Here is a 27,724-nt window from a genome sequence, read left to right as displayed (position 1 = left end):
CCTAGACCCGTGCTTCCTATTGTAAAATCAGTCTCTAACATCCTGCAGTTAGCCCATCCCATGTAAACATCCAATTACTCCTTCCTTGAAGCACATTTATATGGTTTTCTGTACAGGCTGAAGCCCGTGTAATAATAGTTTGATCGTTCATTTCTAACTGACACTCTTTAATGCCCTATAGGGATAATGTAAACCTGTCTGACAAGTTACAGTGGAGTGTACAACGTTAAGTAAAATACGGCTTCTTTAACCACTCTTTTACTGTTTACGTAAACATGTCGGTTGAATGTCATATGTCAGAGTTCTACTTCTGATTGAAGGCAAAGGCAAATAGCTATGTATTCCACCATCACACCCAGCACACAGCTGCTTGCAGTTAAATTACTGGAAAATCCTAGCATGTCAGGATGGAAAATACTTGTTAGATCAGAGCTACCAAGTCCTCCTGACACTATAGGGTTGGTCCCTACAGTATAATCTCAAATGTTTAATCCTGGCTAGTTTCATATGTACCAGCAGTGGGCCTTCCATCACCTCTTTGGTGGACTGTTCCATAGGGAGGCCCTGCTCTTCCTTATAGCATGGAATACAGACCTTTCCAATAAGATTAATGGATGTAATAACTTACAAACATTCTACAGAATCTAAACACTGAATACATTCTTATAAGACTAATACCTACTTTGAGCAACACTAACACATAAGTGATCTGGTTTCCAGCTATGAGTTTGTCAGTTCTTAGCTAACGCCTGTAGCCTGGCAAGAGCTGGCACTTGGCCTGCCAGTGTCACATAACTGACAAGTATTGTTAGTTGATACTATTAAAGTCATCATTTGACAATATCAAGACCACATGTAATTCCTTGCCCGGCTGGTTTTCAATAAGAAAAGGGAGACATACTAATAATCCAAAATGAAAAATGAATTAAAGCATCAAATTTCTTATCTTCTTAATCTGCTTAACAAAGGGATGACTGGGGTTGATCACTGAGTCAGTAACAGAGGGGTAGCCATATTAGTCATATTAGCCAAATTAGTTGGATTTTTACCCACAAAAGCTTATGCCTAAATAAATATGGTAGTCTTTAAGGTGCCACCAGACTCCTCATTGTTTCACTGAGTCAGTGTTTACAGTAAAGGAGGTAATGACATCTATAGCCAAGCTGCAAGGTCCAAAGGTGCTACAAAGAGAAAGAAAATGGAAGAAAGAGTGATGTCTTGCTGGGGTGTTAAGGCTACTTCACCACAGAGAGTTGTCTTTGAGATGCCATGGCTACATGACTCATTATCATTCTGCCGACTGTCTTTCTCACACACAACCATTCAGCCGTCACACAGAGAATCATACACATCATGCAGTACACGGGAATTAATCAGAATAGAAGTTCAAATCTCAAGTGTTAGCTCTTGTAGGCTAGGCTAACTGGCGTTGGAGTGCTGCAGTCAACTACAGAGAAAGTGAGGTGGTCCCTGCTTCTGAAGGGAATGGCATTCCAGAGGAGGCTTTGTTCTGCTCTAAAGTACACTGATGCAACATGAACCTATCTAAGAGACAAGGACACTTCAATCAGAGAGCAGGTGTTGTGCCCAGTTAACCATGTGATTCCAAATAGCTACTCACTCTCTAACAGCAACACATGCATCTTTCCCACTGTCTTCTCAACATGTTGCACTAGTACCTCTCCAGAGTGCAGTACGGTGGGAAACATCTGAAATATAATCAAGACACCACCCTGTATTTGCTTTACAATAGAGAACATGTTATTGAAAAGCATGACCTGGGCAATGTCTTATGGCATCCACTACCACACATCCAAAAACATTCTCAGCAATGAGTCTGAGCTCCTTTCTCAGCCAGCACTCCTACCCCATTTCCTACAGCATTCCACCTGGAAGAGACTGGAACTGGAATAGTTGTGAGCTACACTAAAGTGCTCTTACATTGTTCTTTACTTTGACTCTTGCTGGGAGAGGATAGGACTTTTGAAAGTGTTTTCTGGGTTTAAAACCAAACTTTTCCCTAATGTCCATATTTGAAGGTTAAAACTGAATGTGCTGGTGATTTGCTTTTGACTGGAGAGACCCGTGAATTTTAAATGTCCTGCACAGAGCCATTGGGTTAGTTTGTGACTGATCTCCTGGGTTATTTACCTCTTTTCACTTCCCACATGCTCAGAGAGAACATGGTGTGAATCCTCTTCCATTGTTCATCTGTGACACCTGAAATGGTAAACTTTAGTGCTCCCATTAGACCAAAGTTCTGAGAGAGTGGAGCCAAGGTTGAGTTTGAAATTTAGAGCAGCTAAAAGTATAATGAATTGTCCTCCGATTCTTTCTGTCACTGTAGGGTAGAAAAAAAGTATGAACTATTGAAGCATTTGGAGACCAAAAGTTCTTAATTATACAACTCAAGCAATTTACACAGTAGCTGTGAGATTTGGAATTTGGCAAAAGTCATCTCGAGAGAACAAGACTAATACCTCTTTAATATAATTGGACCACTTTCTCAAGGTGTCAGAGAAGTAAGACAGCAAGCATTATTGTACAAGACCTTTAAACAGAGAGGCATGTTTGAGAGGCTTGCTAGCACTTAATAGCCAGTAATACGGTATGCTAGCTGAGATCCTGGGAGAAGCTACTTAGGTCAACTTCCGCAGCATGGTAGAGGACCTAGAGGAATCTACAAGATCTGAATTCAAAGCCATGAGAAGTATGGAATTATATACAGGGGCGGCAAGTTATATACACTGGTGATGCCCGGGTGGTGGTGCCCAGGCTCCAGCAATATTCAGGGCCTGGCTCCACCAATGTCTGCCACCCCCCACCCCCCACCCCGAATGTTCCCCGGCCCCCACTTGCTGCCTTTGCTCACCTCCCCCAGCCCTGGAGCTGCAGCTCATGCTGACTCTGCCCTGCCAGCTCCCTGCATCAACTGCTGCCGCAGGGTCCGAGTGCCCCCCATTCAATAATGGCAGGGCAGGCTGCCCTTACCCTGCCCTTCTGCCCTAGCCCTGAGCCTCTCCAATGCCTCAAACCCGGCTCAAAACAGAGGGGGGTGGGTTCTGGGCACCACCAAAATTTCTACAAGCCTGCCACCCCTGATTATATATTACATTTTACCCAAGTTAAATGTCCTTTATTAAAAGGCTGCCCAATTCCCCCCAGCAAGGTTAAATTTGTTGAGAGGTTCTCACAATCCTCCATAGTCTTTATTAAATAAAACAACACAGCTTTATAGCAGCAAACATCACTTTGTCCACTTTGTGACCCAAATCATTAATAAATACATTTAAAAATTAATAAATAAGGTGATGTGGTGACTGGCTCGGTTAATTCTCAAGATTGACTCCTTTTGGATACCTGGGATCCAGCTTTCTAGTTAAAAGTGGCATGTGATGGGGTTTCCCCAGCACTGGCTCCAGAAGGGCAAAAAGCCCAACAACAATTAGAGCCATTCTCCACACCTGGGGGTTGATTGATTGATTGCCTCCCAGCCAGAGGGGGCAGAGTGAGGTGATGAGCCGTTATTCACCTGGACCTTATATGAAGCCTGAGGGAGCTGAGTTAGAGAAACACTGCAGAGGGGATGGGACTCTCCTGTAAGGGATGGCCCAGTAGTTTGGGCTGGGTTGTGGCTGGAGAGGTGAGCCCCATGCACCTCTGCAACAGTCTATGTGTCCTGAGCGTATCCTGGGGCTGGTGTTTTGGAAAGGGAAGAGGGAATAGATGGGACCCACAAAGAGAGCAGGGTCCAGGGTGGCCAGCATGGGCTGCCTGCCATGGAAAACCATTAATCTGTATAATATGTTAAACTACTCCACCAGTACTGTGAGTAGAATGAGAGGTGTTTAATGACAGTGCTTTATAGGGGGCTATGATTTGTTTTGTTTTTAGGCTGGGGGGTATTCTGAATGCATTGGATGTGTGTGACTCTGTATGAGCCAATGAGCTCTCTCCACCCAGGACAGCACAGTAACCAGGAGTAAATGTGTTGACTAGGTGAGTCTAAGGTCAGGATTTTTGCATGCTGGGCACACCGTGCCATGTACGCTTGCAGAGAGTGAAGTAAATCCTGTGGTTTTATCAAATAGACAATATCTATGTGTCAGGACACTCATGCATTGTGCCTTCCTTTACACAACATTGCTGGAATTGCATGCTCCCACCAAGTCTGCAGGTTTCCTTGCAGTTCCTCAGTCACTGACTGCAGCCAAGGAGAGCAGGGAGACTGTCTCCCCTCAGAGCTGCCCAAAGGGCCATCTTGCCTGTGAGGTGCTGTAGGGGGTAGGCAGAAAGAAGCCCTGCATGCAGGGGCCTTGGAAGAAAGCGAGGGGGACGGAGACTCGAGGGGAAGGAGCTGAGGGAGGACTAGAGACTTATGGAGGATGGGCAGAGGGGTATTGTGGGGACTCGAGGAGGAGTGGGCTGTAGGGGGATGGAGTCCTGAGGGGGAATACGCCAGGGGGCGCTGGGAGGTCAAGGGGAGCTCCTGGGGAACACGGTGTGTGGGGAGACGGGGCACAAGGGGGCATGAGGAGGAAGAGACTGAGAGGGACAGAAACCTGAGGGGAAGCAGGGTCTTGTGGCATGACCTTGAGATCCCTCCAGCCATCTTTTTCCACTTGGACACCAGGATTTGAGCTGGGAGCAGAGCGGGTGTACACTGAACACCATGAGCTGGGGGCAGTGCATGTAACGCCGTGTACAGTCAAGTCAGTGTTACTGTGCTAGAAGACTGTTCCCCCCAAGATTTTCCCATATATCTGAAAACACGCCTCACTGAAGTTCACAAACCCCTGCAAGAAAGTGGGGGAGGGGAACTGGGGTTATGAGCAGGGTTAGCTCACAGACCTGTGCCAACAAGGGAGTGTAATTATTCAGTCAGCCCAGGGGTTGTGCCGCTTTAACACTGGAAGCCTCATGTAAGTCACTTTACAGTACTCTGGGCACATTTCAAAGGAAGACCCCATTTCTTGAAGAAAATGAATGCCCAGATTCCATACCTGCAGAGAAATGAAGAAAAGTGTGTGTGAAAAGTGAGCGACAGTGTTATAGGGAGTAAAATGTTGTGTGGAACCATTGGATTGCCATATAAACTTGGGAAGCTGGAAACCCAGGCTGCGTTCCCGGGGAGTTTCCCCTCAGTCAGTGCCAGTCCCTCAGCAATGTGTGGAATTACCTCAGACCTACGGGGTGGGTGTGGGTGTGTTTTAAATCTGGTTTTATTACTTTTAGGACGTCGGTAATGTAAATGGTATTTTATAGTGCAGGAGAATGTGCACACCATGTAATCAGTCATTAATCGTTACACAAAGAGCTAAAAAAACGCTGCCCAGTTGATCCACGCTCATCTCTCTGGTCTGCTCATGTGTTTCAGGCTGTGTGAAAGGAGTGTTCATTTGACTGGCAGTTGGTTCAGTGCTCTGCAACTGGCAACATAGGAGCGATTGGCCGGGGGTGGGGGAAGGGGAATGGACTGCTAGCAATGTTGGAGTTTGGGAAGGAAAAAGAAGGGGAAACCCAGATCAGGCAGGAGACAGAGGTTGCGGCGGGGTGGGGCGGGGAGGAAGTGGTGGGAGAGAAAATGGGAAGAGCAAAAGAGGACGCACAGGGGAGAAACAAGAAGATGTATTAATCTGTGGGTGTAGATGGGACTGTAGAAAATGTCAATGGAAAAAATCATCAAGTCTATACCCCTCTAAGCGCAGTGTCCAGCATCTCCTTCCCACCCCCACCCCTGGACAAGTCTGTCAGGAATTTTTGCATCAAGAACAAAAGTGAAACATCAGCAAAGCACATTTTCAGAAGCAATAAGGAAAATTATATTTGAAGTGCCAGCAGAGATAGCAATATAAGAAGAATCCAGATTTCTATAGAAGGAAGCTCATTTTCATTCTCTCTGTTGTCCTCTCAGTCTCTCTCTCCTTTGCTTTTCCCTGAATTCACATGGCTCTGTGGTTAAAATAAAAGGCACGGTGCTTCTTTTTGCTTCCACTCCAATATGCCTCACTGTCACTCTGTCAACACTTTGCTGACATGTGAAAGGACTTGAGAATGTACATTTTGGGGATAAAGCAGGATTTTGCTACCACCGTTTGAGAATGCTTAATAATCAATTTCAGAACTTTTTTCCAGAGTGCACAAGTTGCTTTTTCTCAGTAAATCCCCCTACTCATGTTACTTTCTTTCTGTCATGCTGGTATGAGAAAGATCCTGTACTGCCCCAGCAAGCTCCTTCTCATAACAGGAATTAGAATGATTACAACTGTCTATATACAATCTAGAGAACTTGAAAAGTAAGAAATATATTTGGAATAATGAAATGGATCAGATTATTAGGACTTCAGTCAGTCTTCTGTGTATCCTCAAATCAAGTAGATCATGACCAGAATTAGTACAAGCTAATGTGTGTACCAAGGCACAAGCAACAATTGCTTATCAATGAAGTCCTTTTTCATTCCTTTTCATCTTCCCCTGGGAAGTCTTCAGTGGCTCATGGAACCCTGAGTAACACTTTAATTTCTCCTACTTTGGTTCTTGCTCCTATTTGGGGGCATCTTGTTGGTGCTGCCATTCTGGCCAAGAAAGATGATGGTCCTTAATCAAGCAGAGAAGTGACTGTTGAGTGACACAAAGCATTGCCTCTCCACATGGGTCAAGGGCACTCGATGCTCCAGCAGTGTTCATAAAAATATTTCCATGCATTTGTTTGTAAGCTGCCTTTACCCAGCCAGAAAAGATATCCCCTGTAATCAAATAACCAGCTGGGGTGGGAAGAGAGAAGAGACAAAAAATATGTGAAAAAGTTCCTAGAAGAAGAAAAACTACTGTTACCGGGTTAGAAAGAACTTAAACAGATTTTGAGGATATTCTATTGCACAGTGAGACAGAATAAACTCCTCACCATCCTCCATCATTCATTTTAAGAAAAATCTCTCCAAGGGCTGATTAAAATGGGTAAAGAAATTAGATAGAAGAAACATGTGCATGTGTGACAAGTGTTTGAAGTCGTCTTGTTAATTTTTTCATAGTACAATTAAACAGCTACAGCCATATTTTGTCCTTTATACAAGATACAAAGTCATAAAAAGGATGATGGAGCCTGTTTACGGTAGCTACTAACAATGGTACGGCATGTTCAGGCCCACACATTTAAGCAAAGAGAATCATTCCTGCATTATAATTTTTTAACGACTGTATAGTAATAGTTTCCCTGTGGCAAACAATGGTAATGACCGTCTGGAATCTGTCGGTACATTTCTAGAGCATCCATTACCGTGGTATCTGGGCACCATTGATCACAGCTCGTTAATACTGATGTTAACAGAAACTAACACTCCATCAGGTTCCTGTGACTGTTTCTGAAGGTGTCAAAGCGAGGATACCCGTAGACCTATTCAAGCTGAAATCCATTTTGGGTGCAGGGGTTGGTGCGTAGGTATAGATTCGGGGACAGAAGTGTGAATGTACAGTCCATGACAAAGCACCACAGTCTTGCACCTTGAAGAAAACACTGTATCTGAAAAGTGCTGTGGGAAATACAAGAATATGTACTATTTTTTCCTTTAGTTTGTGAGGTATCCCAGCGGGAGCTCATCTGTAGAACATCATGAAACCAAAAGGATGTTGACGGAACAACTGCTTCACTTGGCTAAGGAACAATATCTTCATGAGGTTCTAGCCAGAAATACAGGAAGCATTTCTTGCCCAAAGTATAAGTGTAGTGATACTATTTGTGACAACTGTGGCGACTCTTGTGCCCAATCCCACAACAAGCAAAACAAGAGGTGGTCATGTGGGAAACTGCATATCAAATCTATCTAAAAGGCTTTTTATCATATTTACTTCATTCATTTGACCAAGTGGATTACAAGATGGAAATGAAATTAGTAGTACAGTGTGGAAGTAGTTTATTAGATTGAGTCCATTCCTATCGCTTTGACTGAACTAAGCAATTCATCTCCTCATCCAGACAATGAGGACTCTAATCACAGATTGTTTAGCACACACATGCCAATGCTCAGAATGTCTTAAACACAAATTTTCAATATAGTTTGAATGAAGACCCATGTATAGTTTGTATACATGTATGTGTAGTTTGAATGAAGACCCATAAGACAATTGGTCTTCTCTGTTGATTAAACGGGAACTTCCTATAGCCAGTGCTCAAATTATCAAATATTTGCCCAAAAGCAAGCCCATTTATCAAGATATGTGGAAGTTGTATTATGTGTAAAGCAAATGCTTTTGTTCTGGAGATTTTGAGCAGGATAAATGATCAAGATTATCAGAGATTGAACTGAGTAGAAAATGCTATATATTCATAATTTCAGCGGTCAAGACTACATATTTCTTTCAAATGACAAGTGATGAACTCATTCATAATATAAAACAGACAAATGAGCTCTGCTCAACATATTTTTATTGATTTCTGTCATCTCTGTAAATTACCACTTTATACAATAGATGCATTACACAAGTGTTTAGTTAGCAGAATATAGCCTTACTGCAGCCAAACAGTTTGTTTGCTGAACTGTATCCAGACAAGAACTATTTGCACTATTCAAAAAGAATCTTGTCATGCACCCATTTTTCATCACCAATATTCCCATTCAATAATCATTATTAATAATAACTGATTCCTGTTGGTATCAAACAAGTCTCTTCTGCATCTTGAAAGAGACTGTACTTTTCTCCCTTTTGGGAAGGAATACCGCTAAAAGAGAGCTTGACCTGGCCTGCACTGAAATTTAACAGCGCCTGACTCACAGTTGCCAGCAGTCATGTCTGTCAACAAGGGTTAGGTGTGGTTGAGTTTCATTAGCTAACAATACTGAACACGGTTTGCCCATGCTTTTTATATGCAGTGTTGTTGTAGCCACATTGATCCCAGGATAATAGAGACACAATGTGGGTGAGGTAATATCTTTTATTGAACCAACTTTTGTTGGTGAGAGAGAGACAAGCTTTCCAGCTACACAGAGCTCCTCTCCAGGCCTGGGAAAGGTGCTCAAGAGTGTCACAGCTAAATACAAGATTGAACAGATAGTTTAGCATAAGTAGTTAGCACAGTTTCTAATGGTTCCTTACCTCACCCACTTTCTCTGTCTCTCTAGTCATGCTTTTCTGCGAATATTTAGCAACTGTCTTCTGAATTAAGCTCTTGTGCGTCTAAATCAGCTTCCCAGAACAATGTGTACAGCATCTGTTGGTACAGCAGCTATTGGCCTCTGAAGAGCTGCTATAAAACACCACTGGATTTTACTCCTTTGATTCTGTGGTTCTGGAGACTAACTTCAGAATGATAGGTTCCACTGGAGTTATGAATCCTTTTGAAAACAGTTTGAGAGGTATCTGCAGCAATTAGAGAAGATCATTTAGATCCCACTGAATAAAAGACAGATAAAAAGGGGACATAGGACAGAGGCATTTTGTCCTTGGGAATAGGACTGTTTCTGGCCTTCTCAGGAACACAAACCCTTGTATGTCTGTGTCACAGGTCTTTGGTTTTCCCTGTTTGATTTAGCACAGCAATCTAGCACAGCAAGATTTGTGCTAAACATGGATATTTCACTTCACAGTGACTTCATGCAAACTTCCTGGGGTTCACAGCCCTCCCTCTACCACTGGTTTAGTTGACTTGTAGGTTTAAACTAAGCCAAAATCTCTAAATGAAACTCATATTGAAAAGGTTTGTCTGATTTTGGGGTAGAGGCGGGCCTGGACCAAATCACATATCCAAATGGCTTATTTTGCAAGTCAGAGCATTCCATTAACATTTTGGCTAGGATTTGGTGAAGGTAAAATTAGAACTATCAGCATATATATCACTGCCTTTAGGTAGAATGGTGTCTTTCTGTGTAGTCCTAGTGAAAGGAAGTGAGTTGAGTCCTGATGAAACTAAATGAACCAACAACATTCACTTGCCTTCCTACAACAAGTTGTCCAAGAGAGAATTCTTTTGGATGATCATATGGGCACCTGCTGAAATGTTATTTGTGGAGATTGGTTATTTATGATCATTCTTACAGTCCCTGCTCCCTTTGTCTCCATGATTCACAGCTAAATATTTCTCCATGATGTTCAGGGAAGGAGATAAATGTGCATTTCTGAATAGCAAGGATCCTAGTTCCAGGAAATGACAGATTCTCGACAAAATCCTCTCTCTAATATGTCTGTGTCACAGTATGTCTGTGTTACAGTACTCCTAGTTATAGTTTGTGAAGGCTTTTGACACTGTCTCCACAGTATTCTTGTCAGGAAGTTAAAGAAGTATAGGCTGGATGAATGCACTATAAGGTGGGTAGAAAGTTGGCTAGATTGTCGGGCTCAACGGGTGGTGATCAATGGCTCCATGTCTTGTTGGCAGCCGGTGTCAAGTGGAGTGCCCCAAGGGTCGGTCCTGGGGCCGGTTTTGTTCAATATCTTCATAAATGATCTGGAGGATGGTGTGGATTGCACTCTCAGCAAATTTGCGGATGATACTAAACTGGGAGGAGTGGTAGATATGCTGGAGGGCAGGGATAGGATACAGAGGGACCTAGACAAATTGGAGGATTGGGCCAAAAGAAATCTGATGCAGGGTCCTGCACTTAGGATGGAAGAACCCAATGCACAGCTACAGACTAGAGACCAAATGGCGAGGCAGCAGTTCTGCAGAAAAGGACCTAGGGGTGACAGTGGACGAGAAGCTGGATATGAGTCAGCAGTGTGCCCTTGTTGCCAAGAAGGCCAATGGCATTTTGGGATGTATAAGTAGGGGCATAGAGAGCAGATCGAGGGACGTGATCGTCCCCCTCTATTCGACATTGGTGAGGCCTCATCTGGAGTACTGTGTCCAGTTTTGGGCCCCACACTACAAGAAGGATGTGGATAAATTGGAAAGAGTCCAGCGAAGGGCAACAAAAATGATTAGGGGTCTGGAACACATGACTTATGAGGAGAGGCTGAGGGAACTGGGATTGTTCAGTCTGCAGAAGAGAAGAATGAGGGGGATTTGATAGCTGCTTTCAACTACCTGAGAGGTGGTTCCAGAGAGGATGGTTCTAGACTATTCTCCGTGGTAGAAGAGAACAGGACAAGGAGTAATGGTCTCAAGTTGCAGTGCGGGAGGTTTAGGTTGGATATTAGGAAAAACTTTTTCACTAGGAGGGTGGTGAAACACTGGAATGCGTTGCCTAGGGAGGTGGTAGAATCTCCTTCCTTAGAAGATTTTAAGGTCAGGCTTGACAAAGCCCTGGCTGGGATGATTTAATTGGGGATTGGTCCTGCTTTTGAGCGGGGGTTGGACTAGATGACCTCCTGAGGTCCCTTCCAACCCTGATATTCTATGATTCTAAGGCCTTTGGCTTTCATATATGTAGTGTTCATCTCAACAAGAGCTTGTTTCCTGCTAAAAATGTTTAAAGCCTGTGACCTTCATATTTGTCAAGGCGGGTTATGACTTTGCATTGGAAGTCTGGCAATATTTTGACTCAAGCCATTGTTTTCTTCGGAAAATGTTACGTAGGCAACTAAGCAAAAGGGGGGTTTGGACTTCTAAGGAGCCACTTTACTAAACAGATGAAGGATGAGCCATGATTTGCAGAAAACTCACCTTAAGCAGCCTAGGGACTTGAACAACAAAAACAAGGACTCATTGATAATGTGTAAATGGATAGGAGTCAAGCCATTTCATTTCTGTATGGAACACTATGCTGATATCAACTAATGTACTTGATTGAAGGTTTCCACTAAAGCTGATTAATCCTTCTCCCTCTCCTCTGCCCTCTAATTTCTCTCTCCAAGACAGTCTCTTTCCCCTTTCAGAATATTCCATTGCAAATTTCAGACTACTTCACATTAAATATGGTCTATAGTCTGCAGTGTATTATACCTGTACCCTTGGCATCTTGTGTTGCATATTTCTCTTGCACTATATCCCACTGTTCTAGCCAAATAAATTGAGGCAGTTTTATATTAACTGTTTTTGCAAATAACTGCATATAAATCTGGATTTCTCACCGGAGTTTCTTTGCAGGGTCTGAAGCTGAAATTCTGCAGCAGACTGGTGATAGCAACTTTCATGGAGAGGAGAGCAAATCTCATTCCAATGCAGTTCCTGGGTCCAGCTCCAAAGGGCAAGTACATATAAGGATCCATGGTCTCTTTGTTCTCTTTACTGAACCTGGTTCCAGATACAAGCACCTGAGCGTTTATACATGAACTGAGACACAAATTCTTGCCTGCTGTAACTCCATTGACTTCAGCAGAGCTACCCCAGGGGTGACTTCACCTGAAAGGTCTTTTTGCTTTAGAGAGAGAACGTGCTCAGTTTTGGGGTGCAGAAACATGATCTGGTTTTAGAAATAACTTGTATTTGCCACACAAATGGTCTAACAGTTACCCAGCCCCTTGCCATGTGGAGGAATTTCAGTTCAAGATCAAAGTTCTATGCTTTCTCCCCAGGACTTCATGGGAACTTCACGAAAGCAAAGTCAGGGGTTGCTTCACAGCACCAGGGCCCTTCCTGGCCTCTACAGAGGATGTCCTGAAGAATGGCTGAACTGCCCTGTTTCAGGCAGGAATGAATCTTGGGATGAGTTTGGGTGGGGAAGAGGCTATTTCAAATGGGAACAGTTGGCAACGTTTCATGAAACCCCAGGGGCTAGCTATAAGAACTTGCAGGGCTAAAACCTGGGACTGTGGTCCCCTGATGCCTCCACAGGAGGCTGGGCTCCTGTCGGAAGGCCCCGTAAGGCTGAGCCCAGCAGGAAGTACTGCCCAGCAGATCCTGAGTGGCAGCTCCTTGCAATCCACTGATTGGCTGGCATTGGTACTTAAGCCAGGCATCCATGACCGGGAATTGTCGGAGCAACAGTAGAAACTGCCTGGCTGTCTTGCTTCAGACCCTGTGTGTGAGAGATCTCAGACTCCGGCTTTTGGCCTTGCCTGTCTCTTGATGCCTGACTCTTGGTTTACCCTCTGGCCTATCTGGGACCCTGCCTGCATAATGATGCCTGTCTCTTGATTTGCCCTCTGGCCTGTCTTGGACTCTGACCCTCACGTGGGTGTTGTGAGATTTAACTGAATAATTTTTGTGAAGTTTTTTTTAAATCCTCAGAAAATGCTATAGGGGTGTGATGTATAATTGATGTACTGATAAGGAGTATACACCGCTGGTCTCTACCAGATGGAATGTCAGACCTACTGAAATATGTGCAATCATGACACCCTCTCACTGGCTAATGGAAGATGTAATGCCTAATGCTGCTGAAGCTAATGAGGATTCTTTTTAATCGGAAATGATAAAAGCCAGTGGTTTTTTTGGACAAGAAGTTCCTGACTTTTGGGCACACTTTTGATTATATCTGTTTGGCCATCGAAACTTGACAAAGTACATAGAAGTGTCAAGTGGTGTCAGAAATGAATTTCAACCTCAGGCTGGACAAGAGAGTGAACAGCAAAAACAAAGAAACCGAGCTGACAATCAGCTTCTCTAGGGTACAATGAGTTTTCCTGTGGAGGTTCAGTTGATAGTCCTTAAAACATCTGACTGAGAGTTCTAGGCAAAGCTTCTGCAGAGTAATGAAGTCCCATTAATGATTGTGATTACCAGTTATATTCACCTTCCAGCTGTTAATGATGTTGCATTGAACAGTACCGCCTCATCATGGCATGGTCTGTCATTGGTCAGGCTACTGTAAAGTGTAAGTGCAGGGCCATAGACATCAGTCAGCTGGATCAGGCAAAATGTTTCTCTATATCTTCTATATGTGACTGTTATAAAGAGGAGTGGCATCTTGGAAACATGAGCATTGAGTTCATAAATGAAAGACCAACAGAACTCAGGTACAGTTGCTCATATTGGGCATATAATCTTGTTCCTGTTGAAGTTAATAGGGATTTTGCAATTGGCTTCGGTGGGAGCAGGAGCAGGTATTCTGATATTCTCTGAAGACTCTCTGCCTGCCTTGTTACAAACAGTTATGAAGGTTAACCATGACAAGGAATTTCTTTGCAAGAGACTGATATTTAAAAATGAATTTAAAGATGTCAGTACTGTATATTACTACTTCCCTATCAATATAGGTTCTGTACCTTTCAGGTCTGAACTCCTCTGGTTCTGGCCAGTATTCTGGCATACGATGCAGAAGGAAGGATGGGATCATAACGACAGTGCCCTTGCGAATGGTCACTCCATTTATCTCTACATCTTTCTTGCAGACCCTTTCAATTCGCCCTCCGAAAGGGAAGAACCTGAGGGTTTCACTCAGTGTCATGTCAACATACTCCATCTGCATCAGGGCATCATACGTGAGAGGCGCCTTTAGTGGAAAGCAAAAGTGTTGGTCAGGCATGAGGGAGTTTACACATCTTGTTTTAATCTGATCAGTGTTAAAACCATCCTGTCCTCCCCAATTTATCTCTTGTCAAAGTAGATGTCCTAGGTATACTGAGGGTAAAGCTGGGAGTTCACCTTGATTTTCCTTTCCTCAAGAAAAGGAAACAGGAATCTGTGCCCATTTTCCTTATGCTGAAAGCTAAACACAAAAGCTGTTTGAACACAATGCTTGTAGTTGAAATTGGCAGTTCTGAGCCCCTTGCTGTGGCCAAAATATTGGTGAAAAGTGGCTTCAGTGGAGAGAGGTGGGTACAGGAGCCCAGTGTAAGAGATTATGAACACAAGTTGGTACCCATGAAAATGCGATGTTACCATATTGCCTGGCACTGCTCCATGTCTCTTAGCCAATCCCCCCTCAATACTATGCATATGCTTTCTCTTCTTACATTCTCCCCTTCCCTCCTCCTTTGCCTCTGCCCCATAAATACCTTATTGGTGAATAGCAGGATTAAGAAAACAAATGTAAATTGTCCCTTTTAATATGCATTGTTGAATGGTGGGATTTTGAGGAGAGATAAATGACTGAAGTTGGTGGAAGGAGGGAGACATAGAGACAAACAGATACAGAGAAGACTTATATGTGGGTTGGTGAAGATTTCTTTTATTGTCTTCTCACTGTCCTTCTGAGCTCCCAAAGGATTGGTGAATCAACACGTAGAATACTTTTTTAATATAACCATTTAATTTCTTTAAAGAACAGTGTTGCTGACTTTGAACTAGAGGAGAGGGATTTCCCATAAAGAGATGCTACATATCACTGAGCATCCAATACTCTTACCTGGTTGGGAAGAACAGAGTCTATCTCCTCCTGCAGCTTCTGCTGTACATCGGGGTGAGTAGCTAGACTGTAAGCCAAGTAGCCAAGAGTGGAGCTGGTGGTCTCATAGCCAGCAAAAATAAAGATAATTGCTTGTGCCAGAATCTCAGCATCAGTCAGGACTGTGAAGAGATTATAAACAGGCAGAAAAGGTGAAGTCCAAATTCACAGTATGTAAACTGTGCTGTTTGGGGAACAGTACATATTGTATTTTATATACAGACACACAGATGAGGAAGGTTTCTTTTATTGTCCCATGTGCAGGAGCACAGGGTTGAGGTAGGTGAATTAGATGCTAATAATTGATTTGAGTCCTGGTATTGAGAGTTGGCTTATTCAGAAAACACCAGTCAAAACAAGGAAGTCAAGTTTGCTGTAGTTCTTCTGCAGGTATTATAATTATAGTTTACTTTAATAAAAAAAATCATGCAACATATATAATCCTGCCACAATCCCCATGAAAGTTTCTCCTGATTAAAGCAGCAAGGCCTAAAGAAATTACTAATTGCAAATTATGGGTGTATGCATCATCCTGTGGCCTGATGAACTTGTTCGGCTGCGAGTCTGGTGTAAGGTCACTGAGCTCACTACAGCCCTGAAACCTGGAGCGTGAGGCAGAGACCTTGGTCTGGAGTTGGTGTAATCATCACATCCTGTAGTGCAGGAAAAGGCTACTGAAGGGGTTAAAATGAGAATGTCTGTGTTTGGATCTCAAGCTCATCCCTCACCCCGAGACTTGACTTCTACAGGGAAAGTAAATGCAGTCCCTGTGTCCCTCTGAAATGAGCCTGCTAGCTAATGAATGGTCAATTGCTGGGCTCCAGAGCCAGCTGTGTCTTCTCCCCTTTAGGCAGAGAAGGGGTGTCAGATGTGAGGTTTTTTGAGGAAGGTGTGAGAAAAGAAAAAAGGGGAGAAATTCTCTCACATCACCTGCCTCCATCCACCCCGGAAAAGAACTGAGAATATTTGCTCATAGGTGATAAATGCAATGCTGACAAATATTTGGGGGAGCAAGGATGGACAGTTTATCCCTGGGTATATTGGTACATACCACCCCAGTATCTTTTATTGGCCAACCCTAATTAATATGCTGTAGAAGATGCCATGGAATGCGCTTTTTGTTTTAACTGCGGGAAAGGAGACAAGTTACCTATTTTATACAACACTGTTGTGCAAATGAGCACATGAATAAGTATAAATCTTCTCCCCAGCTGCACAAGATGAACAATCCAATTCCCCTCAGTCCAGGAGCCTCCAAAGGCACTCATGATTGTAAATAATTTCATGGTTTTACCTTTATTTGGGTGATGCAACCCATTGCTCTTGTGACTGGTGTTTAAATTCTGGGAGTCAATCATCAGCTGCAGGAAATCCACTCGGTCCTGGGAAGAGAAGTAACATTCAGAAGAGAGCTGACAGTGAAGATGGCAGACTTGGACTCTCATTCGCACAAGGAGCAGTGAGCAGAGCCTAGAACCACAAAGCTAAATCTCTTGTGGCAAAATACCTTGTTCGCCTCAGTAGGCTCAGTCCTTTTTAGCCTTGGAGACTCAGGTTTGGGGCAAGGCAAAGCCTTATAGGTGGCACAGGGTCCTGCTGCTCCTCTCCTCAGTCAGTCCCTTGTGCTTATTTTCCTTCCCTCCTGGGGAGCAACTGCAGCCTCCCTACTGGAAAGGTTTGGTGTCTTGCTGCAAACAGTCTACTGACAGCTTCCCTGCTCCTCTGAGTCTTTCACTCTCCCTCTCCTAGCACCCAGGCTAGGGTTTAAAAAGGTCCCAAGTAGTTGGAGTCAGCTGAACCTAATTGGTTCCCTAGCAACCCCTTTTCCAGCTGAACCTTATTGCCCCCTTGATTCTCTCGCCTCAGTGGATAGGGAGGGGCCTTTTAAACCCCTGGGACTAATTATTACCCCCCTTTTGTAGCTGTTTGTCCTGGGTTTACCACACTCTTTAGTCCGGATTGCTTGGCACCCTTATATGGCTTTACAATCTGGGGGGGAAAATAATCACAGTAAGTGTATTTCAGAAGTATCACCTCTACAATTGGGTTTAATATTCTCCCTGGGACCGGATTGAGGAAGTCCTGAAAGGTAATAAGAGTGACTCTGTCCTCTTAGCTTTCGTGTGGAGACCACATCTTTTATGGGACTCAGTATTCAGCAATATGGTCATTTGTCGTCATTACTATATCTACTGCTTACTCAGCTGTATTCCTCCCTCTCTCTGCTCCACCATCCCTAGTCCACTCCACGGGTGATCACATCTTCTGCCAGTTTGCTGTCAAATCAAAATCCTTGCAAGCCCAAACTGCAATTGCTTTTACTCTGATGTAGCCCAAGGTCACTGCTGCATTCATTCTGTTCTGTGACTCTGCTGGGACTTTAGTTCCAGCAAAATTCTGGATGTGTTGTAATGCTGGCTTCTGGTCATTATTTGACTTTAGTTGCATTTTCAATGCTGTCACGTGAAGAATTTTTTACGTGGGTAACTGAATGGATAATATTCTTTGGTTCCATCATTGAAAAAGTCTTCCTTACCGTGGGGGTGTCTCTCTTGCGCTTTTCCTTTATTTTGGTGATTGACCGTGCGAAGAATTCCAGGACATCATTTGGGAAAACGCCCACATTCAGCATCTTAAGAAGAGGAGTAAGGAATGGAAATACATCTAGAGTAGAGCGAAATTCATTGTGAGAGTGAGGCAACCTGGGCAAAAAAATCCATTTCCTTAAGTTATCAGTGGAAAAATATAATCAGAACAATGACATTCTTAGCTGAACCAGGCACTGAGCAAGAACATCCTACAGTTCAGTGATTCAAATCCAGCTCCAGATAGTAGGAACCTAGTGCCCAATTCACCCCTGAAGCAAATGGGCACCACTCCCATTTACACAGGCAGATGTGCTGACATGGTACAGTGTGTGTACTACCCAAAAGCAACAGGGAGTTGAGAGGGATAATCCCGCCCCAAATGCAGTTCCTTCTTGAGCTCTGCCTGGGGCAATGCAGCTTCACACTACCCCTTACTAAGGTTGCTGCCTCACTGCTAGGAGTCAGCCCTGTGTATGAATACATGCCCCAAGAACATTCCAGTCTCTCAAGCAGGACCGGATTAACTCTCCTGTGGGCCCGGGGCAGTTAGATTTTTATGGGGCCCCTGTATACAAGTCTGTTTCCTAATTCAAAACAAAATGATCGCAATTATGGCATTGAGGCTATTAAATTATACTATTATTATACGTTATACTAAACTTGCCTTTGTTCTGTGGTTACATTTCAGTCTTAAAACATGTAGAATATAGTTAAATTAATTCAAAGTAGCCTACTTCTTATCTTAGAACAGCTGTTATATTAGTTTCCTTCTGGGAGGCAGTTTGGGTGCAGGAGGGGGCTCCAGGCTGGGGCAGAGTGTTGGGGTACAAGTGAGGGGTGCGTGCTCTGGGAAGGAGTTTGGTGTAGGAGGGGATTCTGACCTGGGGTTGGGGTGCAGGAGGGGGTGCAAGGTTCCCGACCAATGGGAGCTGCAGGGACGGTGCTGGGGGCAGGCTCAGCATGCGGAGCCAGGGGCCGAAGAGACATGCCACCAGCCAGCCACTTCCAGGAGTGATGTGAGGCTGCAGCCTGCCTGAGCCCTACTGTTCCGGGGCCCTGGGCTGCAGTCCCTAAAGCCCCTGTATTAATCTGGCCCTGCTCTCAAGCCGTGTGTGTCTGGTGTCTTTTTGCCATTGAGACTGGGGTCGATTATGCTGTCTGAGTGCAGGACATTCCTCCAGCTAGCACTAGCAATATTCCACAGAAATAGCTTCCCACCCCAAGAAATCTTTGGAAAAACCAAACTAATAACAAAGCCTGGCACACTCAAGATGAAAATATTGTTGCCCTTTTTGTCCTGAGCAGCTAGTCAAGCTTTGGGGCTGGAAATAGAAACTGGTGGTAATCAGGCATTTCTTTGAAGCAGTTTTGTTTATTTACAAAGACTGTACAAACTCCTGTCTCTCTGAATACAGAAGGAACCAAGAACAAAAGGAGCAGTTTCTTAGCTAACAGCCCCCAAGCCTCTGTAGCCAATATCAGACCCAACAGCACGCTCTATCTTTTTCCAGGACCAAATTTGTGCTTACAAGCTCCTGCTTGGCTTTTTCTTGGCTCTTTGCCTCTTCCTCTCTCTGTCCTTGACTGTGACCTCAGTATCTGTGTGTACTCCCACACCTGTTGGTCACAAGACCCAGTTGAATCCATTGCCCCTGCGGTGCTAGTTTCTGGGCAGACTGTATTAGGGCTTTGTTTTAGGTGTGGCCCCTTAAGTGTCTCATAGAATTATCTTAAATGGAGTACACACTCACACTTCAGCTTGAATGAGGCTTTACCTCAACCCATAACAAGGTTTCACCCAGCTCATAACAATATTCTGAAAGCTTTTGAAGTTTGTTTCAGACGGCCTTGAATGTTCTCAAATCCTTTACTGTCCCATACCCTAGGAACCAGCTCCAGATCTCCACTACACTGTTGTGACCCTTCCTACCTGCTATACAATAGAATGGCCAAATGTTGGTGATCTTTGTGTCAACACAACTCCACTGACTACAAAAAATCTTGCCTCTTCTAGAGATTACCATAATCATTGGGCATAGCATGGGTATAAAGAAGTATAATTTGACAGAGATAAGACCATCCCAGTGAACTTAAAATAATCATAGGACTGGGAGGGACTGAGGAGGTCATCTAGTCCAGTCTCCTGTACTTATGGCAGGACTAAGTAATCAAGGTGGAGAGTTTAGTTTCCCTAGACATTGGCTAAGGTATAGAATGGAGCAGTATGTACTGTTGCTCCACATATCCTTACTGAACGTCTGGATCACAAACTTGGCTGGAGTTTTCAATGAGTAGGAGCCGACTTACATATGAAAATAAAGAGTTGGAAAGAGAAGTCAAACTTCACTAGTTTCTTAACCTCCTTCACAAATGGGTCTTGGGGGTTGTTCATGGAGTCAATATTCACACCAAACGAAGTGCTTGTGATAACATCCATGCTGTAGGCACCAAACACACTGAGAAAAGATGGAAAATAAAATACTGATTGTGGACTTAACATTTCAAATAGGTGATTATAACCTTTCACTTGCTTCCCATATGACACCTCCTTAAAGAAAACAAAACCCTCAGGAGGAATTCTCTTTCCTTCTTCTGAAAACAAAGAAAGATACGCAATACTAGTATTGCATCTGTGAGGAAACAGGCAAATTTCCATAAAGCCTCATTCAGAACTAGCATAGCCTAGAATCTCGTAATCTTCCTCGGGGTATGACACAGTTATTAGCTCATGTGTAGGTATTCTGGTGGAATCAGGCCTGCTCAGGTGCTGTGATTAGCTTGTCAGCGAATGGCTGTGGCCCTTTAAGCCCTAATAATAAGACAGTGTAGTCTGTTTGTTCCAGTCGTAAAATCTGTGGTTTTGGAACCAAGTATGCTAAGTTCTGTCCCGCATGCTGCCTGTATGGTGACAATGAATTTATTACCATTAGTTTTATTTATTATTTGCACGCCGTTAGTACAAAATACTTGGTGCACCCCGGACAGACACAATCCCTGCCCTGAAGAGCTCACAATCGAAAAATCACACCATATCAACAGCTGTTCTCTGACAAGTCCCAGCCTTGCAGGACAGAATTACTCACTCTTTAACAGCTATGGGTTCATCCTTTTCCACTTGCTTCTGAACATTTCTCACCAAAACCTTCCCATAATGCATCATGATGGGAAACATCTGAAATATGAATCAGAGCACACAAATAAAAATGTCCTATATATAGATAATTAGTATAGTAACTTTTCCTCTTGTTTAAAACATGGTTTCTAATAGCCTAGGGGAGAATCATAAACATTCACAAGCATCATGTCTTTCGGCTTTCTGGCATTTTCATTTTAATCCTTTTCCTTTTTACATGAGGAGGCGCAAAGGAAACAAGCTGATTTAGAAATCTGATTCTAACAGAGGAGACCAGACCATTGTGACTATCTTTGCTTCAGTGCTGTCTGCACTGACCCAGTGGTTGAGTTTGTGACTGCTCTTCTGGGTTTTACCTCTTTTAGCTTCCCACTGGTGAAGGTTGGAGAGAGCACAGTGCGAATCCTCTTCCACTGCTCATCCTCAGCGATGGAGACAGCCGACTCTAGCAATCCTGTTGGACCAAATCTCTGGGGGGGGGAAGGCAAAGCACAGAAAGGATCATATCTAGCTCTCATTGATTGTTTCAACTGAGTGGAATTTCTCCTGAGTGTTTTTTCTATTCCCAACTTCAGTAAAGTACCCTAATAGTTTCAGTTACTTGTGAAGTGCAGTCAAATAGGTTTCTCTGAGAATCAAAGTACCCTATTCCAACTGAGCTTTTTCTCCCTCCTTCTTTAGTGCGGGAGTGGAGTGATGTGCAGTGGGAAATGAGCTTAATTCTGGATGTACATTCATTCTCCTATACTAAGAGACTCTAAAGCTTTCCAGTACTGTGTGTTTCTAACAGTAATTGAGATTATTTTCATTTAAGACTTTATTATGTCTTAATGAAGAAGGTTAAAGATTGGAAACCTACCCGTCGGTTGGTAAAGGTGGTGTAGCACTCTTTCACCAGCACAGTTTTAATGAGTGTAGAATCCAGGATGGCCAGCACAGGCTCTCTGCCATCGTAAAACCTATGGAAAAATAACACATTGCAAAACCCACCACTGTCAATGGAGTATAAGGAATTAAATGGAAGCTCCTTCATCAAATTTTCTATGATGGCCACAAGATCTAGTCTTCATGAGCTTTTTATAGTTAAGTCTGTGACTGGATATGAAAAACAGAAATATTTTTTCTGTAATCTCTTTCATTTATAGTCATCAAGGTGCTACTGGTAACAATAGGTCAAGGATTTGCAGACAGAAATGTGGTTTTTAAATTGATTATGTTCATTTAATTTCATCCCATTCCTCCTAGTTATGCCTTTTTCTAATCCTCTCAACACCTCCAGTGCCTCCTTGATGTTTACATCCTTCAAATACATGTAGACCATTCCCTACAAGTCCTCATTTTGCCAAGAAATACATACTCAGTTCCTTAATCTCTCTTCATAAATCAATCCCTTCATTCCCACTGGAGCTAGAATAGACTTTTTCCAGAATTAGATTTGTACTGAAAACATCTTTCCAAAACCAGACAAAAGACACAAGTTTTTCTGTGGCACAAGCACCTTGTCCTGTGTCATTAGGGAGCATTTCTACAATGTAGAAATAGAAAGTTTTTTACTAAAAAAGAATGTACAGCAGGATGTCACCTTGACTCATAACATAGTGTGAAATTACAAGATTTCTTCAAGTTTCTTTGCAAATCTTAAAGAAAAGATCCAGGCATACAGGGGACTGAACACCTCTGATGCCCACTGCAATCCATGGCAGTTTAAGGTGCTGTGAATCATCAGTTGTTAACTCCTGCAATTTTAGGCTTTTGTGTTAAGTTTCTGATGGTGTACCAATTTCTGGCATCAAACTCATGACTTTTGCCCTTCTTCAAAATGCCCACCATTTCCCATTACTTTTCAAAGTGTTTGAAGCCTGAGGGTGCCCTTCGTGAAGATGGCTTCCATATCTCTACTTTGCATGTAGAAGCGAGGCCGCCTCTAGTAAAGATGTTTGCTCTCTCACACTGTTTCCAATGGGCTACCCTCAGGAAACATGGGTGTCCTTGGGCTCTGTACTGGGAATTGTAAGGAGACGATGGAAAGGAGAGAAGGCAGGAAGATGGCTGGTGCAAGGATATGTGGACTGCTGTAGGGAGAAGAGTAATGCGGGTTGCAGAAGGAGACTAGGGCAGAGGAGGCTGTAGGGAACAGGAGGGAGGATGAGGGAGCGCAGAGAAATAGGAGCGGCAGAGTGGAAGACCCACTGCCTATCGTGCTGACTGGTATTGTCTCGTTGTTTCCTTGTCCTGTTGTCTTTTGTCTTATTCTTGGATTATAAACTCTGTGGCAAAGACTGTCTTTTTGTTCTGTGTTTGTACAGCTCCTACCACAATGGGGTCCTGCGCCATGACTTGGGATCCTATGTGCTACAATAATACATAATAATAATAACAATTAATGGGTAGGAGAGTTTGTGGGGAAAAGGAAGGAAAATTGGGGAGGGGTGGGGCATTTAAAGGTATTTTCCCTAGACTCTGAAACTCTTTCGGAGATGTTACAGTGAATAGATATATCCATTACTGAAAACAGCAAGGTGTGTTCCAGGTTTAGAGCCTGAGTTATAATCATAGTGGCAAAAGGTGAAGCGAACATCCAATGCAGAATAAGACTGGTGGTAATGCAGATGTATTGCCCTTCATCAGGTCAGGGTCAGGACAGATGTGACAAGGCAGATCTATCACTCTATCTTAGATGCTATAGAACAGTGGTTCCCAAACTTGTTCTGCCGCTTGTGCAGGGAAAGCCCCGGCGGTCCGGGCCAGTGTGTTTACCTGCCGTTTCCGCAGTTTTGGCCGATTGCGGCTCCCAGTGGCCGCGGTTCGCCCCTCCAAGCCAATGGGAGCTGCTGGAAGCGGCAGCCAGTACGTCCCTCGGCTCACGCTGCTTCCAGAAGCTCCCATTGGCCTGGAGCAGCGAACCGTGGCCACTGGGAGCTGCGATTGGCCAAAACTGCGGATATGGCACGTAAACAAACCGTCCCGGCCCACCAGGGGCTTTCCCTGCACAAGCGGCAGAACAAGTTTGGGAACCACGGCTATAGAAATATCCATCAGCTACAGTATTATGGCTGTTTCTCAAAGGAGTATCTGGGGTATATAAACCCTTTTGTCACAGGTTTTAAACAAGGAGAATAGGACACCTGAGTTATAAACCCTGCTGGATCCTGTTCCTATTAAAGGCAGTGGGATTTTTGTTATTGACATGACTGAAAGCAGGATCTAGTCATTTGGATCCAAATCTGAACACCTTTCATTTGACAGGCCAGGTAAAGCTCTATATAACATGATGTTGAAGATCCCCTCTTCTGGCGGATTATTTTTCACCATCTGATTTAGATTTTGGATGAACTTTAAAGACCCTGAGCTGATGAATACTGTCTAGTAAAATACTTACCCCCAGATTTTCCCATATTTCTGAAAGCAGTTTTTGTCAAAGTCCACTAAACCCTGCAGAAGAAATGTTAAAATGGAATTAGAAGTGGAGGAAGAGTACTCAGGCAGAAATTTCATCAGCTACATGGCAGAAACTGCCTAGGGACTCTTGAGGATCTACACTATGAGCAAAGGCTGCCCTCAGATAGACAGGCACATTGACTTCGATGGTTAAATCATACATGTACCTGTGCGCATAGTTCAGCCTGATGTTCGGTACTGTGATTTCTTTTTTAAACTACAATCATAGGTGGGTTGGCTTGATGGGTCTGCCTGTCTGCTGCGTCTGCCTGTTGCTTGGTGGGTCTACCTGTCATTCCTGGGATGGGTTGGAGGAAGGAAAAATTCTACCGTGTTTGGTTAGGGGCGTTCAATCCAACAGATGCCCAAGTAGTTTAGTAGTTAATAAATAAACAAATAAAAATTTTCCAGTTATGCAGATACAGTGTAATGGTCATAAGGGACACCATGCTGCCCTTTTAAGAAGGAGCCATGTACTTCTCCTTTCCCTGTGCCATATAAGGAGGAAGCAGGAAGCCTGCTGAGATGGGAAAGTGAAGCTAGAGCTGGCAGCTGGGCTGAAATGACTCCCTTATAGGCTGTTCCTGAGGCCTGTGTGATTTCCCAACAACCTTGTGAGCAACAAGACCCTCCTAAGAACATCATTGGATATGTGTGCCCATATTTCAAACCTGAACTTAAGGAGACTGTAAGTAAATGACAGGTTTCAGAGTAGCAGCTGTTTTAGTCTGTATCCGCAAAAAGAAAAGAAGGACTTGTGGCACCTTAGAGACTAACAAATTTATTTGAGCATAAGCTGTCACTCAAATAAATTTGTTAGTCTCTAAGGTCAACAAGTCCTCCTTTTCTTTTTGTAAGTAAATGTACCCAGAAAAAATGGTGTAAATGTAAATGGTGAGTCTGCAAACCAGCTACATCTATGTTTGTCTTTTTTGAGTTAGCGCCAAGGTCTCACTGGGTCCTTCACTTGAGCTGTACAGAATAGGTGTCATGGTCTACATTACAGAGACTCTGTGCTTTCGTAGGTCTTCACATACCAGCAGAGAAGCTTGTACAGGATACATCCATCAGTGCAGTGGAAATGTTTTGGTACTGTAATATAAGGGACGTGTATTTCTGGAGCCCGCAGTCACTTACTTTGCCATACTTGAAGACGGTCCCAAAGAAAGGCAGGGGTGTTGGCCCAGGAATACCCAGTTTCTTAAATAAACCATATGGCCAGATCCCATATCTGTAAAATAATAAGAATCTGAAGGTCACATAACAGTGACAATAGGCTGTTGGATCTCAAAGCAATCCAGGGGCAGCGGAGCTGTTGCACTATAACAGGAACGAAGCTGTGGAAAATTTGGTCCAAAAATTAGTATTTTGTAAATCTGTTTAATAAACACAGCAAGTGATAAGCTTCACTGCTGTAATGGACCATCAACGAGCGAGCCCTGAGGTAAAAGCAATCATCTCATAAAGGAATAATTGTTCCAGCAGAATGGGTCCTTCAAGCCATTAGCAAAATGCAAAAGAGAAGCCTCTCTAGGCTCATTGCCAGCACAGGGAGAGGAGCCAATAAAGGGAGAGAGAAACACAGGGGAAAAAAGCTTACATATGTTTATTACAGACAAACCAAAGCCGAGACAGACATTATGTCCTGAGCGGAGCTTTTATAAGGCTGCACTTTAATTTCATGTATTGTTCTCCTTGTGCTTAGCCCAATGTTACTGCAGTGGTGTGTCGAGGAGCCTAGTCTGATGGGTTTCTGTTTGGATTTTGTTGACAGCTTTGCAGATTTCTCTCCTCTGAAGCACCCTTTTTTTGGTGTTGTAAAGTTATTACTCCCACCTCAGGGCTCTCTGCTTCTCTATAAAGATCTGGGCTGTAGCATTTTGAAGCTTGTCTTGGGCTGTGTTGAAAGAGCTTTTCAAAATATTTGTTTCTGGATGGAGGTTACCAACTTCCCATGGAAGAACTTTATCACTGGGTGAATGTTATAGCTCTAATGTTTACCAAGGAAACCTTAGCAGAGGCTTTATTTAGGCCAGAACAAAGTGGGGGGAGGCGGGGGTGGGTTAAAAAGGGTAAGTATATTGAAAGGTTGACTTCTTGCTGACACTGTATTTTATAGTGCATCATACTGACACTGGAAATTGTACAAGATGTTTACCAATATTTATAATACATTCCATGGATCCCAAAGCAGTTACTGACTCAGCAATAGTCCCCCCACTATCTAGCCCAAATTCTGCCACAGTAAATCCTAGAGGAAGTCCTTGAGGCTCAAACTCATAGCAATTCACAAAAATACTGTTTGCAGATCTCCCTAGATTGGATTATGGCTGGACCATCCCTTTGCCAATATGTCTTTCGAAAAGGTTTGCTAGCCAGAGAGCCCTTTGAGTTCAGAGGCTACAGATCCTACAGCAGTGGTTCTCAGCCAGGAGTCCGGCGCCCCCTGGGAGGCTGCAAACTGGTTTCAGGGGGTCCGCCAAGCAGGGCCAGTGTTGGACTTGCTGGGGCCCAGGGCAGGAAGCCAAAGCCCCACCATGCAGGGCTGAAGCCTGGGGCCCTGGACCATGCCACCTGAGGCTGAAGTCGAAGCCTGAGCAACTTAGCTTTGCGGGGCCCCCTGTGGCGTGGACCCTGGGCAATAGCCTTGCTTGCTACCCCCTACCACCGGCTCTGGCTTTTATATGCAGAAAAAAGTTGTTGTGGCACAGCTTGGCCGTGGGGTTTTTATAACATGTCCGGGGGGGCTCAGAAAGAAGCAGGTTGAGAACCCCTGTCCTACAGGACTGACATGCAGGTTGCATTTCAGGAGACCATTGGAATTAAGGCATTGACAATTCTCAAGATCTTGGAGGAAACAGCACAAGAAGAGAAGCTTTAGTTCAATAGAACTTTACTTACAGTATCAGGAGAGCGAGGAGGGTGATCAGAAGAGCCCAAGTCTCAATGGAGAAATGTGGAAGGAAGCTCATCCTCGCTCTGTACTCCTCTCGCTGACCAGTCTAACTTTGTTTTTCTCTTCTCTGCCCTGGATTAGGTTAGCGCCCTAGGAAAAATGAGAGAGTTTCACGATTTTGTCTGCTACTCATATGACGCAGTGGCCTCTAAATGAGCCTTGGGTTCTGCCTTTATTTCATGTGAAAGGGGAGGAGGAGTAAATGCCAGAGCTAGTGGAAAGAGGCCAATCCGGAAAGGTTATGTTATCTTATGATATAAGAGCACCTGAAACTAACCTCAAAGGTCTTAAATTTCTTCATAACAAATTGTTCAATCCATAATTAGTCAGGAATTCCTAACCCATGTGAGGGAAGTTCCTTTATCATGGTGACAATCTCATAGACTTTAAAGCCAGATCATCGAGCCTG

The 27,724-nt window shown here is 43.7% G+C and overlaps 1 protein-coding gene across 1 annotated transcript; it reads right to left on the bottom strand.

Annotated features, from left to right (window-relative positions):
• Positions 1-8,414: 8,414 nt before the first annotated feature.
• Positions 8,415-27,441, bottom strand: LOC140918167 (cytochrome P450 3A8-like). Its single transcript, XM_073361949.1, has 13 exons — positions 27,261-27,441; positions 25,497-25,590; positions 24,301-24,353; positions 21,781-21,880; positions 21,278-21,391; positions 20,872-20,960; positions 20,096-20,244; positions 17,737-17,864; positions 16,495-16,582; positions 15,162-15,322; positions 14,080-14,306; positions 12,004-12,166; positions 8,415-9,354 (listed from the first exon to the last, which is right to left on the bottom strand). The coding sequence occupies exons 1-13, from the start codon at positions 27,329-27,331 to the stop codon at positions 9,262-9,264; spliced, it is 1,530 nt and encodes a 509-aa protein (XP_073218050.1). The 5' UTR covers positions 27,332-27,441; the 3' UTR covers positions 8,415-9,261.
• Between the last annotated feature and the right edge of the window lie 283 nt (positions 27,442-27,724).

Source organism: Lepidochelys kempii, chromosome 10, assembly GCF_965140265.1.
Source record: "Lepidochelys kempii isolate rLepKem1 chromosome 10, rLepKem1.hap2, whole genome shotgun sequence".
Lineage (NCBI taxonomy): Eukaryota > Metazoa > Chordata > Testudines > Cheloniidae > Lepidochelys > Lepidochelys kempii.
This window is presented reverse-complemented; position numbering and strand designations above follow the sequence as displayed.